Below are 17,106 nucleotides of genomic sequence, written 5' to 3' on the forward strand. Positions count from 1 at the left end.
ACTTTTGCACCTTTTTTAACATAATGAGAAGCATCTATCTCACACAGAATAAAAACGCCTGAGCCAGAAGCCAATGTTGAGAAGCCGCTATCTCAACACAGCATAAAAATACCTGAGCCCTAAGCTGCCGAGTGCTCCTTTTCTGAACCATCCTTGTGACCATCATGCTCAAACAGCCGCACGGTGAGACGAGCACAGAATCCGTTCTTCAAACTGGGCGCTTCTGAGAGGCGAAGGGCTCGCTGGATTGCAAGGAGCAGTAGCACACCCAACCCGGCCCAGGCAGGACCCCAGGGCCTCATTTTCGGCTGGGACTCTCAAAGCCCGGCCCAGGCAGGGCCCCAGGGCCTCATTCCCGGCTGGGACTCTCAAAGCCCGCAGAAGCCAGACCTGCTGGCAGGTGGCAGCTGCTGAAGGCGGCTGGACAGGACCGCGGTGTGTCGGCAGCCGTGTGTCCTGAGACAGAGAGAGGCCTGGGGCACAGGCGTCGTCTCGTGGGCAGCCCAGGGCAGCAGGGCGCAGCCTTTGGAGGAATGACTGGTGCCAGCAGAGAGCAGTGGCTCCCCCTCGATGGGGCAGGTGCCAGACAGCCCGCCTGGCTCTGGGCCCTCTGAGCTGGGGTGGGCACTGAGGCTCTGCGGGCATCCCAGGGTCAGAGCCTGGGCCCCGAGAGGACCCAGGACCAAGGCCCCACCTCCCATTCCCCACCGGGCCACCATCACCCCTAACCCCAGTCTCCTGGGCGCTGACAGCCACCCGGGGCCCAGGGGGCAAGGCTGCCCCACGTGTGTTTCCAAGTCTGGTGCCAGACAGAGCTCACGCCATAGAGTGCCCAAACCTGAATGAGAAACGGGCCGGTGGGCTTAGGACTGACCACCACGGGCGGCCATCGCCGCCCAGCTGAGCAGCCGCCGGCCCGCCTGGGACCTGGGCTCAAGGCTTCATTCGGCGCCACCAACACCTCATCAGGAAGGCCCTTCCAACTGCTTCACGGGGAGACTTCACCGGAACGCCTTCCGCTCAGACTTCTCCCGCGCCTGTCGCTGATCGAGCGCCTCGTCCCCGCCTTCTCGCCACGTGCACTCCACGCGGGTCGCTCGTTACCGACTGCTCATGCCCGCTGCCCAGGCACCCGCCCCGGGGTCCCCACGACGGAGTCGGGATGCCCACGGCCGGAGCCGAGGCCGGGCTGGTAAAGACTCGCCGGGCCACTGGAGGGAGCCCCAGACGATTTCTGTTTTACATTCTCAAATCCCCAGCATCGAGAGAGCGAGGAGCGAGGCTGGCTTTCTGCTGTGAGAGGAGACGGAGTCCGTCCTGCCGGCGGTGTGCCGGGCAGCGGCCTCGCCCCTGGGTGCTGGGCGGGCGGGGGCACAGATCAGATTTTCTTCGTGAGCAGGCCGCGCCCCTGTGAGTCTCTCATGGAGCCAAGCACACCTTTGAGCATCCAGCAGATGGCTTTCAGACTTGACCTGGTTTCCGTTTTGCCTCTAAAACAGGGATGACTACTTCTAGAAACTACAATGAACTGAGCCCTGGGCTGAGAGCTTCATCCTCCCACTGATGTCCAGACCATCACTGCCCAACGGCAGGACCCGGGAGGACAGAGAAAGGGAGCGGCCTCCCAAGGCAGCACAGCACCAGCGTCGGAACCCCGGGCATCTCTTGCGCTGCCCTCTGCCGGCCGCCAGGACAGGGTCCTGGCGTCGATGCAGCCCCATGGTACCCAGCTCGGTGTCTGCTTCACAGAAAGTGCAAGGTGGAAAACCCGAGTTTAACATTAAAATACACAGTGTGGTGCTCGCCTCAGCAGCGCCGCATGCGTGCTACATCCCTTCAGTCGTGTCTGGCTCTGTGCGACCCTATGGACAGCAGCCCTTCAGGCTCCGCTGTCCACGGGATTCTCCAGGCAAGAATGCTGGAGTGGGCTGCCACATCCACCAAATAAACAGCGTCAGTGCAGCCGGGTCAGCAGGGGTACGGCCTGCGCTGAGGAGCTTGCAGAAGGCTCACAGGAGAGCTTTCAAACCCCCCACCCTGCCCCGCTCAGGCGGCTCCCTGGAGCAGGGGGCCAAGGGCTGGAGTGGGGATGCAGACCCTCCCTCTTTGTGCGATTCCCCTCCGGGGCCTGCGCTCGGCCGCCCCGTGCCCCACACGGCCGCCCTGCACGGGCCCCAGAGCCCAAAGCCGGGAGGGGTCTGAGAACCGGGCTGAGAACCGGGCTGACGCGGGCCGCTCGGGCTGCAGAACCTGGGGAACCGAGTCAGCGCCCCTTCTCCAGGAGCTACGAGCAGGCTGCGGAAAGGGGCGTGTTTGCCACCAACACCCAGGGCACAGCGTGGCAGAGGGACACAGCCTGGCGGAGCAACCCAACCCACCCCGGGGTTCCGGCGCGCGGCCTGGGGCAGGGCTGGGGTGGGGCTGGGGAGTGACCTGACCAAACCTGGGGGTGTTCATCCGCCTTCCGGGCAGCCTCTGGGTCAGACCCAAGGCCGAGTTCTGCAGGCGGCGGGAGTGCGGCTGTCACATACCCCGCCCTCCCGAGCACGCGGACCTGGGTGCTGCCCCCAGAGCCCCTCCTCGGCATGCGTGAGGGCCCCGGACGCCACCTCTAGGCCCTGCTCCCCCAGGCAAGTGAACAGCTGGCAGTGCCGCTTTAACCGGCTGTCATGAAAGCACACCTCCTTTCCCATCCAGAAGGTTACGAGACTGCTCGATGCATTTGTAAACTGTTCTTTTCCATGGGCTTCGAGTCCCAGAGGTCTCCAGAGCAGACTGGCCCCGCTGCAGAAGGAACTCCCACCCGAGGGCCTGACAGCTGGCACACAGGACGCCCCGAAGGAGCGGTGCCCACGGACAGCTGTCAGGGGGCGCAGGAAGACAGGGGTGCACACAGGCCCTCCAGGGGGCGGGGAGGCCCCCCGTCCTTCCACCCCGCCCACCACTCGCCCGGGACATGGTGGGGAGAGCCCAGAGGGGCCGCAGGCACGGGAAACATCCCCTGTATGCGCCTGGACAACGAAACACCCCGAGCACAGGGCCGCGAGGGTCACCGCCCCGACCCGAGGGCTGCGAGGCTCACCTGGGCAGGTGGCCTGTCCAGCTCCGGCCCTGGGAGGGCGTCGGCGGCGGCGGCTGCCTGGGACAGGGCCTCCAGGTAGGGCAGGTAGCGCTGCAGGGCCTCGGCCAGCACGCCACCCTCCAGGCTGAGGCTCCGCTCGTCTGGGACGCTCTGCTTCGAGCTCCTGGGAAGGAGAGGGAGGCGTCAGGCGGTCCTCAGGCACAGTGCTGGCTCTGCCCTCAGGGCCCACAGCGGGCAGGGGGGCAGCAGGGCTGTGCAGGCACTCAGGCACCAGGCCAGGCGGCGAGGGCTGGCAGCAAGGGCCCGACCCGCCGCTCACACCGCCCACGGTGGTGCCCTGTCTGCACCCAAGCCTGGTGCTGGGACACAGGTGAACCTGGTGAGCGAACCCTGACTTACTTTCTCAACAGCCGCCCCACCACTGGGGGCAGAGACAAGCCGGAATGGGGAGTCGGCCAGGACTTACTAAGTGCAGGGAGAACCTCAGCGGCAGAGAGGCTTCCCGGGCAGGGAGGGGAGACTGGCGAGCGCTGGGCCCGCCACCCCCTGCTCTGGGCCTGTCTCCGTCAGCGGCCTCCCCTCCACTCCCCGCCGGGTGCCAAGGAGCAGGCACAGAGGGTGAGAAGGTCGTGCTCACCCACCTCCCGGAAGAGGGGAACACAGGGGTCCGCAGGGCATTGGCTTGCTAGTCAGCTGACGGGGAGATGACCCCGGGCCCTCCTGGTGCCCCAGTGTGACCACAAAAGGCAGGCAGCAATCCTGGGAAGCTGCCTGGAGGAAGGGACCTTGTTCTCGTGGGTTTTCTTGCTCTTTGCTCTCCTGAGAATCTGCATGGGGCCTCGGCCACAGTCAGCACTGGCAACAGTGTCCGCTGAACAAATGAGCTTGGAAACACGTGGTAGGCTCAGGTGATGCCGAGTTAGCGCAGAACCTGTGTCCCCACCGCTGACCTCGCAGAGGGCGCCTCTCCAGCACCAGGAAGGGCAGCCCTGTGACCAGACTCTGCTGTCACTGGGGGTGAGTTCAGGACAACCAGTGGCTGCCTGCGGTGAATGGCAGTGATGCAGGTCATGAACTTGGGAAAAAAAATGTCCTGTTTCCTTTTTCTTTAATGACAATGCATTTTAAAATCATGTAAAACACAGTACTCAGCCCCCGTTGGACTCGGACAACTGCAGATGCCGTCTGTGGGCACAGGAGTGGGCAGGCTCCGAGGCAGCCGCACACGGCTCACAGTGTGCTCTGCGGGAGCTCGGCAGCCGGGCGGCAACCGAGAGCCACAGACTGCGGCCGGAGGCCCCGGCGTCCTCGCAGCTGCCACGTGCGCTTGCCGCTCACACAAGTAAACGCTGGGTTTCACCTGTGTTTGTTTTGCATTAACTGCCGGAAGTGCCCCAGAGATTGGAGGAGGCTAGCCCGGCCCCCAGCAGAGGCAGCACTCCCAGCCCGGGCCGAGGGTGAGTGCCTGTCTGCTGACTGCCTCATTTCTCCCGTCCTTCCCCTGGTGTTTGTGTTTGCAGAGACGTGGGTTTTCAGGAACAGCTGGATTTTCATGTTTACTTACAAATGCATCAAGTACGGTAAAAGTCGTGATACCTGCAGGAAAGGGTGGGCAGAAATGGGCCTGCGGCGCTCCCAGCCAGGCGCGGTGGGGGGCCGTCATGCGGGAAGGCCGTGGACACGGCGAGGGACAGAGAACGGGCTGCCTCTGTGCGCCCGGAGCTGAGATCAGGGCTGGCCTCGCTCTGCAGCCAGAAGGCGGCCTGCAGCCTGTGTGCAGAAGAGACTGCCCGCTGCCTGGGTCTCCTGTGGGAGACCCGTGCCAGCCCCGGAGCCCCGAGGGTCAGGGCTCTGGAGCCTGTCATCACCACCGCCCCTTCTCCGAACTCCCCGGGACCAGAGCCTGCACAGCTCAGGCCCGACCGAGGGGAGCTCCCTGGGCACCCGGGCAGGATCTCGCTGGGCTCGAGGGCCCAGCCCCCTGCCCCCCGGCCTGGTGTCTTCTCAGACAGCAACCCGAAGAGGAGGGATCTGACCGTCATCCAGGTGAGAGGGCGAGGCCTGGCACGTCGCTGGGTCTCACGACGACGCCAGCTCTGGTTGTGCCTGGAAGCCGCGGGCAGAGCCGAGCTGCTTCTATGAGCGCGTCTCGTGTGGGTGTCTAGGTGTGTGTGTATCTGTGTGTCTGTGTTCCTAAGTGTGTGTATGTATCTAAGTGTGTGTGCCTGTGTGTCTATGTGTCTGTGTGTGTGTGTGTGTTTCTGTGTGTGTGTGTGTATCTGTGTTCCCAAATGTGTACCTAAGTGTGTGTGCCTTTGTGTCTATGTGTCTGTGTGTGTGTATCTGTGTTCCCAAATGTGTATCTAAGTGTGTGTATCTGTGTAACTCTGTGTGTGTATCTGCGTGTGTGTCTGTTCATAAGTGTGTACATGTATGTAGTCATGTGTGTGTGTCTGTGTGTTTTGCAGGTGTTGGGTAAGGCTGTGTTACTAACAACCATATCCACTTTCAGTGACCAGGGAACAATGTTTTAAGTACTTTACTCCAAGCGTGACTGTTACCTACACATGGTAACAAACATCTGTTACCTACATGTGGGTCTTTACTGTGGTTTAGACACAGTTGAGGAATGTTCCCTGGTGTCTGAGATGATACAGAATCTGCCTGAAGTGCAGGAGACCTGGGTTTCATCCCTGGGTTGGGAAGATCCCCTGGAGAAAGGGATGGCTCCCCACTGCAGTCTTCTTGCCTTGGAAGTCCCATGGACAGAGGGGCCTGGTGGGCTACAGTCCATAGGCTCGCAAGAGTCACACACAGACTGAGCGACTGACACTCTAGCAGTGCATGGGGTGCAGATGGGTGTGACTTCCCACTTGGGGTCACGGAGAACAGGCTCCTGGCCACTGTTTTCACAGGGAAAGTCTGGTTCTTAAGAACAGGCCACTGATGTGAGGGGCTCGATACCCATGTGTATTTCATACGAACTAGGACCTACAGAAAATCTCCACATTTGAGCTTAATTATCACGATTAACAAAACTGTCCTGTTATTATTTCTGAAGCCTTTTCAAGTTACATTGGCTCAGACTTAATAGGATGTAAACGATCAGGAGCCACACGGTTCTTTGCGTCTCAAATCATGGCTATCGCTGACCACGTTTTAATGGATGAGATTTCATGCTCCGTGTTGTCAGCGTGATTTAACTGACGTCAGTTTACGTTTCTGGTCCTTTGTCTATTTCTCTCACTAATTGCTGATCAATGCAAATAGAACCGCCTCACAAATGTGCCTTTAAATGGTCTTATTCATCTTCCCGGGGGTCTGTGCTGGAGGACTGTTTGCGACACTCTAACAGGTAACAGCGACGGGCACAGCCGTCACCACGCTGAGACGTCGCAGGAATTAGCTTGCAGCCTGACTTCTGCCCTGTCATTCTCTTGAAGCAGATCAAAGCTTTGTAAGCGTCCATTCTCTACCTCGGAAGACCAAGCGTGTCGTCTCCACTGGTCACTTTCCCACCCCCTGCACTGACCTTCAGGCTCCAATAACACAGGCTGCTTTACGGTGTCCCCCAGTTTGCTACAGGAAAGACTCCGAATTATAAGTAGAATCGTTGCAAAGAGCACGCCACAGCCTGGCTCTCACTCCCTTTGTCCATAAGCCTAACCCATCTAACCATCATTTACTTTTGGAAATGGTTATTTCTAACCATTTTATTTTTCACGGAAGCAGAGCTCACAGCTCAGTCACGTCCTCTGAGGAACGAAGGGCCGGCAGGATTCTGGTCACTGCGATGACTCCTGTAGTCACCAAGTGCCACGAGGTCTTTCACCAGCTCCTTCCTTCTTTAGTCAACAGTTCTGGGCTGGACGCCCCCCGGACACGGTCCATGCCAGCTGCCAGGGCCGTGCCGGGATGGAGGTGGGGCTCAGACCTGTCACTTCAAAACCTCCCTGGAGAGCCAAGAGGCGACGGCCGCAGGCTGAGTGTAAAGTGAGAGGCTCGGCTACAAACACCAGAGGTGGTGGAAGCAGAGTCACGGTCACGGGGGGAAGAAGGGCAGAGAAGTCAGGGGTCTCACGGAGATGCCCAGGGGCTCCAAAAATGCCGCGTGACACTGTTTGTAAAAGCCACCTGCCAGTCAGAGCATCCAAAGGGCAGGCTTTCAGAGGGTGAGTGAGGCAGCAGCACCCGGAGGACACAGGCACGGCAGTACCAATCGTAGAAAAGTGGGGTCAAGACAAAGAGCAATAAAGACGACAAGGCTCCATCTAACCACAGCAGGTGTGACGCCCACAGTGAGGAGATGCCGGGAGCTGGGCTGGGTGTCAGACCCCCAAGTGTGTGAAGCAAAATACAAATGGAAATAAGGCTTCTGCCTGAGACATTTCAATAAATCAAAATATAAATAAAGAATCTGACTCTGAGTAATTTATACATAGTTATAAATTTTATGTCTAACCATCTATAAAAATGTGCTCTTTAATAGTGGATACAAGGTTTTTAAGTATCCACTGAAAATTAATAAACATGTGGTATAAACTAGGCCACAAAGAAATCCCAAATTTCTAAAAAGAAAAAGCTGAACATGTCACATTCTCTGATGAAAATGCAGTAAAAGTAGACAGTAATTTAAAGTCTAAAGAAGACATGAGTAGGACGAAATGCAAGCCTGCACTTACTGCTCCCACAGGGTGCACAGCTACAGTGGCAGATAATCGAGAACACAGGCAAACGGGCCTGTCGACATCGCAGGACGTCGCCAGAACCACGCTCGCAGGCGAACGCACAGCCGCAAGTGATGAAAAGATAAGGACAAAACTTTCAGCTCAAGAGCTTCATTAAAAAAAAACAAAACAGTAAATACGTCTAATGATAGTAGAAAGAGGAAAATCCAGGAGATAACTCTTTTTATAAACTGTGTTAAAGGGTAAAGATAGACGTGGATGGCAAAGTGTAATAACCACGCGTGCAATGAGCAAGTTTTAAGTGATAACACAGCACTGTGATCACACGAAGTCAACACAACTGGGAATCCCTGTGGAAAGGATGAGAGTGCTCTGCAGAAATGTGAAGGCTCCAAATTCACACAGTGAGACCTGTGAGCATATTTCACCAATGATCTGAGAAGACAGTGGGAGTGGTACGGGATTTAACCACACAGAAAGATCGTTTAAAATATATATTGGGCAGCAGACAATTCAACACTGAAGAAAATTTAGCAGGAGATTTTCGAAAAGAAGGAACATTATTCCATGCATATCCATGTGCATCATTCCGCGTGTATGTTTCCTGACAAACACCGAGGGATAGCCTGGGCGGCCAGGATTCCCGTGCTGGCTGCTAAGTCACCAGCAGATGCCCGACGGGACGCACAGCATCTCCAGTAAGGGAGCCGCTTGCAGAGACACCGCAGGACCAGGAGAACCGCAAGCTCACGGAGGAGAATGGCTGGGTCTAGGGAGGGAGGGCTTGAAGAGGCAGAGTGGGGGTCCGAGTGGCTGTGGCCTTGGCAGAAAGGTGGCTGTGCTGCCAGCCCTGCCTGCCAGCTGGGGGTGAGTCTACCCCAACCCGCCGAGCCTGAGGCCAACGCCTGCTGGTTGCCTGCTGGAGGCCAACGTCTCCTGGGGTGGAGTATGGTGGGGCGGCTACTGGGGAGCATCCCAGAGTGCCACCCCCGGCACAAGGCTCTGCCTTTAGAGCCAGACGGTTGGTTTATTCGGGTTCAACACCCTCGAGAAAGACATGATCCGTCCAGCCCAGGAGGCTATGAGCCCAGTTCCACTGGCGACCACACCTCGTTCACGGGCGGAACAGACCACAAATCTGCTTCTCCAGAACGGGGCACATGAAGAGCTACCAGCCTCACACAGAAGACTCCATATGGAGAGAAACAGCCCAGGAACATACAGAAACACTTCTATACAGACACAGATCGTGCACAGGAAGTTCATATAGAAAACTCCAACCTCTTCACATGTGTATTTTTAAACTTTTAATCTCACTTGTAATCTAAAAAGCCACGTTATTTTTCACAGCAAACGGGCAACTGTTTTAAACGACAGCATCACCAGTGGTAAGAACGTGGCTACCTGGGTGTGGCCCTCGTCTGACTTCTCGGGCGTTCTCTCTGGAAACTCTCTTTCTGTGAGGCGACCTGGCCTTCCCCACGCTCGGCACCTGTCCAGCCGGGGCAGCTGTTCTGCTCTGCCTCCTGGCGCTCCCGACCCCCCGTGCCGTGGCCTCCTCCGTGGCGTCCGAGGTTGCCTGGGACAGTGCAGCCCGCTCAGGAGCCTCGGCGCCAGCAGGAAGGCGCCGTGGGCTGTGTGAAGCGCCCACGTGTCGCTCAAAGACCAGCGCGAAGAGTGTGAACCCGCCCAGATGAAAATGGACAGCCTGACTGCTTTTTGAGTGTTATTTTTGCAGAACAGACTCCCGAGGCAGGTTCTCATTGATGAAGCTCAACAGACCAGTGAGGATGACAAGGCAGAGCTCCCACCTCCCCTCAAGACGCGCACAGCCTGGCCGGGGAGGGCCGCCGGTGCACGTGCTCTCACGTCTGGCGCGTTGACTCTGCGGGACCCGGCGGCCTGGCTGCCCCTCTGCTGGACGGACTGAGCAGGAAGGAGGAGGCCGATGCTTCTGCACTGGGATTTCTCTACCCGAGGCTGCGGGCAGACGGTGGGCTTCCCCGCTAAGCCGAAGGGGCGGTCCCTTCCCTGCTGTCTGACCTTGAGGAGCAGCCGCCCGTCAGCTTGGGGACGGCAGCCAGCTCCCGCACGCTGCCCATGGGCCGCCCCTCCCCTCCCCAGGCCGGTGTCCTCCTGCACAAGTGGGCAAAGCTTCCACACCCTCTGCACGTGTGCGGAGACGACGAGGTGGAACAATCCGGCTCTCACAGGCTGCTGTGCTGGGGGCCCGAACGCGGCTTCCATGGCTTAATTTGCTTTTTGTACTAAACTGAGCATAAATTCTTACTGGGAAATGAGAATTCTTGACCCTCCTGCTTTTAACCAAGGCTCTGGAGACGCAGACTCTCCAAGGGTCCCGGGAAGGGAGATAGACCCTTGGGCACGTCCGTTGTTGAGACCAATCCCTTGTGGGAGGGTCCCCCTCACACCCTCCCCGGGGGCCAGGACCCTGTGGTGGGGGGAGTCCCATCTTCCCCTTCCCCACATCCCAACTTCCGGAGCATCTACACCAGAGAGACGGGGCTCTTCGCTCCATGAAACAAGGAGAGGGCTGGTGGACACGGGCCAGGGAAGAGACACGAACAGGTCCGCTTTACCTGGCGGGGCTGGACGCCTCGGGGTGGCGCGGGTGGGTCTGGGGAAGGCTGGCGAGCTCCCGGGCCATCACACGCTGGGTGGAGTCATCCTGCCACGTGAGACCTGGGGAGAGAGTGGCAGGCACCGTGTTAGTGTGGAGGCTGAGCCGGAGGCCCTGCTGCGGTCCCCGAGCCACTGCTGGGGTGCTCTCCCGCAATCTCACCAATCAGCCAAGGCCCCTCTCTGCGGTTTCTTATGAGCTCTTCTCCTTATCGAACCCCAGCCCTCCGCCTAGACCAGAAACGTGGTGGGTGCTTTGCTATATGAACAACACAGGCGGGGCGGGGCCGGGCTGGACAGGAGGTGAGCGCCACGGTCAGCAGACAGACTCTGTTCACGGGGAAGACGCGACCCTTCTGCCTGGGGAGGCCTGGCCACAGGAGGTGCTCCTCACCCAACAGTGAGCCAGTGGCCAGTGCTCCGCGCCGCTCCACTTGCTCGCGGCTGCCACGTCCTGGCTGTTTGCTCCTCACAACCCTGACCTGCTTAAGAGCCACATGTTGGAAATGAAATAAGGGTTATTGTTACTATGAAAGCAATTATCATGGGGCTTAATGTACTGTATCTGGGAGCCAATTACGTTATACTTAATACTCAAATGTTATGACAAAGAGCTTTATAACAAGGGCGAAGTAGTTATGAAGGCAAAATCCATGTGCCTATGCATTAATTACATGCACTGCAGATCACATGATAATTATGCTCAGAATTACCAAATAACTCCCAAGAATAATTATTATGCAATTTGTACATTTTAGATCTTATGGTAACACTTTAGCACTTAGAACTACCCCGTGCAATTATCCATAATTATCTAATCACTAAATATCATGTAATTACAGAGATATATTTTTATGCCCTGTACAAAAACACATTACCAAAAACCTTCGCAACAGGACGGCTGTGCTTGTTTGCGTGTGTGTGTGAGCGGGGAGCAAGCAGGTCCACAGCTCGCTGAGAACACTTATTCTGGGCAGAATTAGAAGAACGTCTCGCACATAAGCTGCCTTCATGAACACACTTCAGTAATTTTCAAATGCAAACCTAACATTTTTTAAAATTTACGAACGGCAAGATTCAAACAGCTGGGTCACTTCTAAGTCTCAGAAGCCCGTGGCCTTATCCTGAGCGGGAGCTGCAGGAAGTGCAGCCGTGGGCAGCTCAGCTTCTGCCCTGACAACTCGGGGGAGGTCGCTGCAGGGAGACCAGCCCCAGAGGCACAGCCGCCCTTGCTTCAGGATTACATACGCTTACTGTCAGCAAGCATGCTCCACGCAACAGGCACGGCGAGAAAGCACCCCACATGGAACGTGCTCGTGTGGCTGTCACTGGCCCGTTCCCCGAAGACCCACAAGCGAGAGCACATTTGCAACACAAGCGTAGTATCTAGCACCTCGGACCCAGAAAACAGGCCTGGTCTTATTCCCCAAAATCTGGTCTCCACGTTGACGTCCACCAGGAACAGAAAGAGTCAAGAGCACAGAAAGAACTTTCGGTGGAAAAAAGTTGAAGTTAAAATTTAAATAACAGAGCTTTGATAATATTTTTATCTGAAGAGCGCAGCAGCCTGAGTCATGCCAACTTTGGGGTCTGTATGGGCCAGAGAAGAGCGCTGAACCCCTAGCCCAGACCGCTCAGCTGTCCTGGCGCGGGCAGAAACGGGGCGCTTGGGTAGAGAGTCAAAGGAAGGCGCAGCTCCGGGGGCTGGGCGTCCCCGGGAGAGACCGTCCCCGTCTGGAAGACAATGAGACACGTGGGCCGCGCTCGCCCCTGCAGCACAGCCGGTCCCTGGAAAGCACACATGGGCAGCTGAGAGCACGGAAAGCAGACGGCCAGGGGCCAAGAAGCAGGTGCTGGGCCCCCGGGGCCTCCCTGGCTTGTGATCTCAGGCTTAGAGCTGAGTCACCAGCAGCCCGGGTGCCGGCCAGGCCCCAGTGAAGCCACCTCGCTCTCATGAGAGGGTCAGGAGAGGAGCCACTGAGCAGCTGCAGACAGAACAGCTCCACTCCCACCAAGCACCGCAGAGGCCCACAGGGGGCCTGGGTGTCCTCCTCCTGCGGCCAGGGCTCCTGCCAGTGTCGGCAGAGCAGCTGACGGGGAGGGGTCTTTCCTCCCCACTGGGGGGTCACAGCTCCGCGGGCCCCAGTGGAGACCAAGCGGGGGCTCAGACTCCCACCGACCCCACTGCCCAGCAGTGAGGACAGGAGCTGGCCCTCAGGGGTCCGCAGAGCTCCGGGGGGCACCTGGGCTTCCACCTCCACCGGCAGCAACAGAGGCCCCACCCCACCTCAGCAGAGCAGTGCCAGGAAAAGGCAGCTACTGCACAAGTTTCAATGAAATGCAGAGTCTCATAATATAATCCCAAACGCCCAGGCTTCCACAGAAAACCACTCTCGCCAAAACCAAGGAAACCTCAAACTGAAAAAAAGACAGTCCGCAGACACCAACACTGAGATGTTGGCCTTATCTGACAAAGATGTAACACAGCCACGATACAAATGCTTCAGGGAACAATCACGAACACTCTGGAAAACAAGTGAAAAGTGGGAATTCTCAGTAAAGAAATGAATATAAAAAGGACCAAGTGAAAATGTTGTAACTAAGAATACAACAACCAAAATATACAGCTCAGTGGACGCACTTCATTGAAGGATGGAGGGGACAGAGAGACGAATCAGGGACCTGGAAGAGAGGACAATAAAAACCACCCAATGCCAGCAACAGAGAGAAGACAGTCTGAAAAACAAGGACAGAGCCTCTGGTTGTGGGGCTATAACAAAAGAACTAAGGTAATATAGGAGTCCTAGGAGAAGAGGTGAAAGAAGGCAGGGCTGAAAATCTACTCAAAACATAATAATAATGGCTGAAAATTTCTCAGTTTTGGCAAGAGATAAACTTGAAGCTCCAATATCTTGGCCACCTGATGGAAAGGGCCAGTCATTTGAAAAGGCCCTGATGCTGGGAAAGATTGAAGGCAGAAGGAAAAGGGGACGACGGAGGGTGAGATGGTTGGATGGCATCACCAACTCAGTGGACATGAGTTTGAGCAAGTTCTGGGAGACACTGAAGGACAAGGAAGCCTGGTGTGCTGCAGTCCATGGGGTCGGAGGGAGTTGGACCTGACTCAGTGACCGAACAGCAACATAAACCAAAAGAGCCCAGAAGCTGAGCACCCCAGGCAGGATGAGCCCCAATCGCCTCCAAGACACTGATAATTAAACTTCTGAGACCTGAATGCAAAGAAAAAAATATTGAACATAGTCAGAGAAATGATGCCTTAGCTACAAGGGGAACATAATTCAAATGACAGAGGATTTCTCATTAGAAACCAGGCTGCTGCTGCTGCTGCTAAGTTGCTTCAGTCGTGTCCAACTCTGTGTGACCCCATAGACGGCAGCCCACCAGGCTCACCCCGAAACCAGGCAGGCCACGTCAAATCACATGACATTTTTCAAGAGCTAAAAGAAGAAGCTGTCAGTCCAGAATCCTGACAGACAGCCAATCCAGATGCCTGGCAAAAGTGCGGTTCAGGAATGACAGGGCAAAGAAGACATTCTCAGATAAGTGAAAATGAGAGCCGACTTTACCAGCAGACCTGCCCCAAAAGTACTGCTGAAGGAACTTCCCTAAATAAGGTGATGGCAGAAGGAACCTTGGAACATCCAGGGGGAAAAGGCATGAAAAGCAAAGACACGAGTAACTGTGATGAGCGTCCCTCTTCTGAGCTTTCTAAGGTATGTTGGACAGTTGAAGCAACACTATGATGCGCTCCTCAGTATATGCAGAGGGAATATTTAAAATAATTATAAAAAACAAGGGAACGAATCATAAAGGGAGGTAAGGGTTCTATACCCCACTCAAAACGGTAAAATTATGACACAAGTAAACGGTGAGACTTTTGTATATATAATGTACTATCTGTACCAGCCACTAAAAAGGTTAACAAGAGGCAGATCTACAGATACATTAAAATGGATTTGTAAAGACTATTAGCCTGAAGTAATGTAGGAAAAGAATACAGATAAAAGAGAACACATAGAAAACAAAAAATAGGACTTTAAGTCTTAATAAATCAATAACTACATTAAATATAAATAAATAGGTTAAGCAAACCAATGAAGATAGACACTGAGTGGATTAAAAACGCATGACCCAACTATATTCTGTTTATAAGAAACTCACTCCAATATTTGAGTGGAAGTAAAAGGATAAAAAAACATATATCATTAATCAAAGAAAAATAGCAGCAGTTATTGTAATAGCACATGAATTAGTCTTCAAAACAAACAAACTTACCAGGGACCCAGACATAATATAATGATGAAAGGGTACATTTGCCAAGAAGATACATCGATTCTAAGTGTATACACACCGAACACCAGAGCTGCAAATAGGAGAAGCAGAAACTCTCATCATCTCAATTACCCTCCTAAACATGTGCGTCTTCATCCAACTAAGGCGGACCATGTCCTGGAACACAAATAAAACTCAGCAAGACGAAAAGAACCAGAATCATTCAGAGTATGTTCTCCAGTCACAATGGAGTCAAACTGGAAATCAAAAACATAAACATAACAAGAAAAGTCTCCAAACACTTGCAACTTAAACAACACTTCTAACTAAGCCACAGGTCAAAAAGAATCCGAGGGGAAAATACACTGAACTGACTGAACACGGAAACACAGCATACCAAAATCTGTGCTTGAAGCTGCACTGAGGGAAAGTTTAAGCACTAAATACCTAGATTAAAAAGACTCAAATCAATCATATAAATCCCCACATGAAGAAGCTAGAAAAAGGAGAGCAAAATAAACCCAAAGAAGGAAAGAGAAGGTATCAATAAAACTGCAATATAAAAATAGAGAAGTCAGTGAAAACAAAAGCTGCTTCCCTGAAAAGATTAGTGAAATTGGCAAACCTCTAGCAAGACTGACAACGAAAAAGGGAGAGCAGTCACGATGAACATCAGCAGTGAAACAGGGACAGCAGTACAGACCCTGCTGACCTCCAAGGCAACAGACAAGCCCCCCCCCACACACAGAGCAACTGAGATCAAACGGACCCCCCACACACACACACAGCAACTGAGATCAAACAGACCCATCCCTTGGAAACACAAACCACCACAACTCACCCAGTATGAAGCAGATCATTTGATAGCCCTATAATTATTAGAAAAATTGAATTCTTAATTTAAGACCTTCCCAAAAGAAATCTCCTAACCCAGATGATTTCCCTGGATAATTCTACCAAACATCTAAGGAAGAATCAGTATGAATTCTACAGAATCCCTTCTGGAAAATAGAAAAGGAGGAAGAAGTTTCCATTTAAGTTTATGTAGCTAATATTAGGAGAAGGTGATGGCACCCCACTCCAGTCCTCTTGCCTGGCAAATCCCATGGATGGAGGAGCCTTGTGGGCTGCAGTCCATGGGGTCGCTAGGAGTCGGACACGACTGAGCGACTTCACTTTCACTTTTCACTTTCATGCATTGGAGAAGGAAATGGCAACCCACTCCAGTGTTCTTGCCTGGAGAGTCCCAGGGATGGGGGAGCCTGGTGTGCTGCTGTCTATGGGGTTGCACAGAGTCGGACACGACTGAAGCGACTTAGCAGCAGCAGCAGCAATAGCTAATATTAACCTGAACCAAAAGCAGACAAACACTGTACCACACAAAAAAAAGAAACCTGCAGACTAACATCCCTCGTGAATATTGATATAAAGATCCATAAGATAAGATTAACATGCAAGATCCAGCAATATTAACATGCAACTCCATTACACAGCATGGAGTTTATTAAAGGGGTGCAAGACTGGTTTAATACGAAGTAAATCAGTTACTTCAACACCTTTTTATGATGAATATTCATCCACTTGATACTGAACATCCATCCACTCAGGCCCTCAGCTGCCATTGTACCTAATGGTGAGAAACTAGACCCCATCCCACTCGGATCAGGAACGAGGCGAGGACGTCCTCTCTCAGCACTGATCACAGCAGAGCTAAAGGTTCTCTGCAGGGCAATGGGGCAAGTCAAGGAAATACAAGGCACACACATGAAAAAGAAACAAAACTGTGCCTATTTCCAGATAACATAATTTTCCACATGGAAAATTCCAATGAATCTACCAAAAACTCCTAGAAGAATTGATGCTTTCAAACTGTGGTGCTGGAGAAGACTCTTGAGAGTCCCTTGGACAGCAAGGAGATCCAACCAGTCCATCCTAAAGGAAATCAGTCCTGAATATTCATTGGAAAGAATGACTGATGGTGAAGCTGAAACTCCAATACTTAGGTCACCTGATGTGAAGAGCCGACTTGTTGGAAAAGAACCTGATGCTGGGAAAGACTGAAGGCGGGAGGAGAGGGGGTGACAGAGGGTGAGGTGGTTGGAGGGCATCACTGACAACAGACACGAGTGTGAGCTCCGGGAGCTGGCGATGGACGGGGGAGCTAGGCATGCTGTGGTCCACGGGGTCGCAGAGAGCTGGACACTACTGAGCGACTGAACAACAAACTGGAAATAGCTCAGATGCTGCCCAACGAGTGAGGGGGAACCAAGCAGGTCTGTCCATCCTGTGGATTAGTTAGTTCTCAGCAATAACAACCCAGTGAACAAAAGGGAGGAACCACAGACCAGCCACAACATTGTGCCAAGTGAAAAAAGCCAAAACGGCTGCACGCTGCGCGGCTTC

At 54.2% G+C, this 17,106-nt stretch overlaps 1 protein-coding gene across 1 annotated transcript in view; it reads right to left on the bottom strand.

Annotated features, from left to right (window-relative positions):
- The window catches only part of PTPRN2 (protein tyrosine phosphatase receptor type N2), a 605,862-nt gene that overhangs the window by 394,448 nt on the left and 194,308 nt on the right, over nt 1-17,106 (bottom strand). Inside the window, exons 4-5 of the mRNA XM_070369001.1 lie at nt 10,371-10,473; nt 3,083-3,245 (exon numbers count right to left, since the gene is read on the bottom strand). Of these exons, the coding sequence (XP_070225102.1) occupies nt 3,083-3,245; nt 10,371-10,473 (266 nt within the window). The remainder of the gene's footprint in view (nt 1-3,082; nt 3,246-10,370; nt 10,474-17,106) is intronic.

The sequence above is a fragment of the Bos mutus genome, chromosome 4 (assembly GCF_027580195.1).
Source record: "Bos mutus isolate GX-2022 chromosome 4, NWIPB_WYAK_1.1, whole genome shotgun sequence".
Classification (NCBI taxonomy): Eukaryota; Metazoa; Chordata; class Mammalia; order Artiodactyla; family Bovidae; genus Bos; species Bos mutus.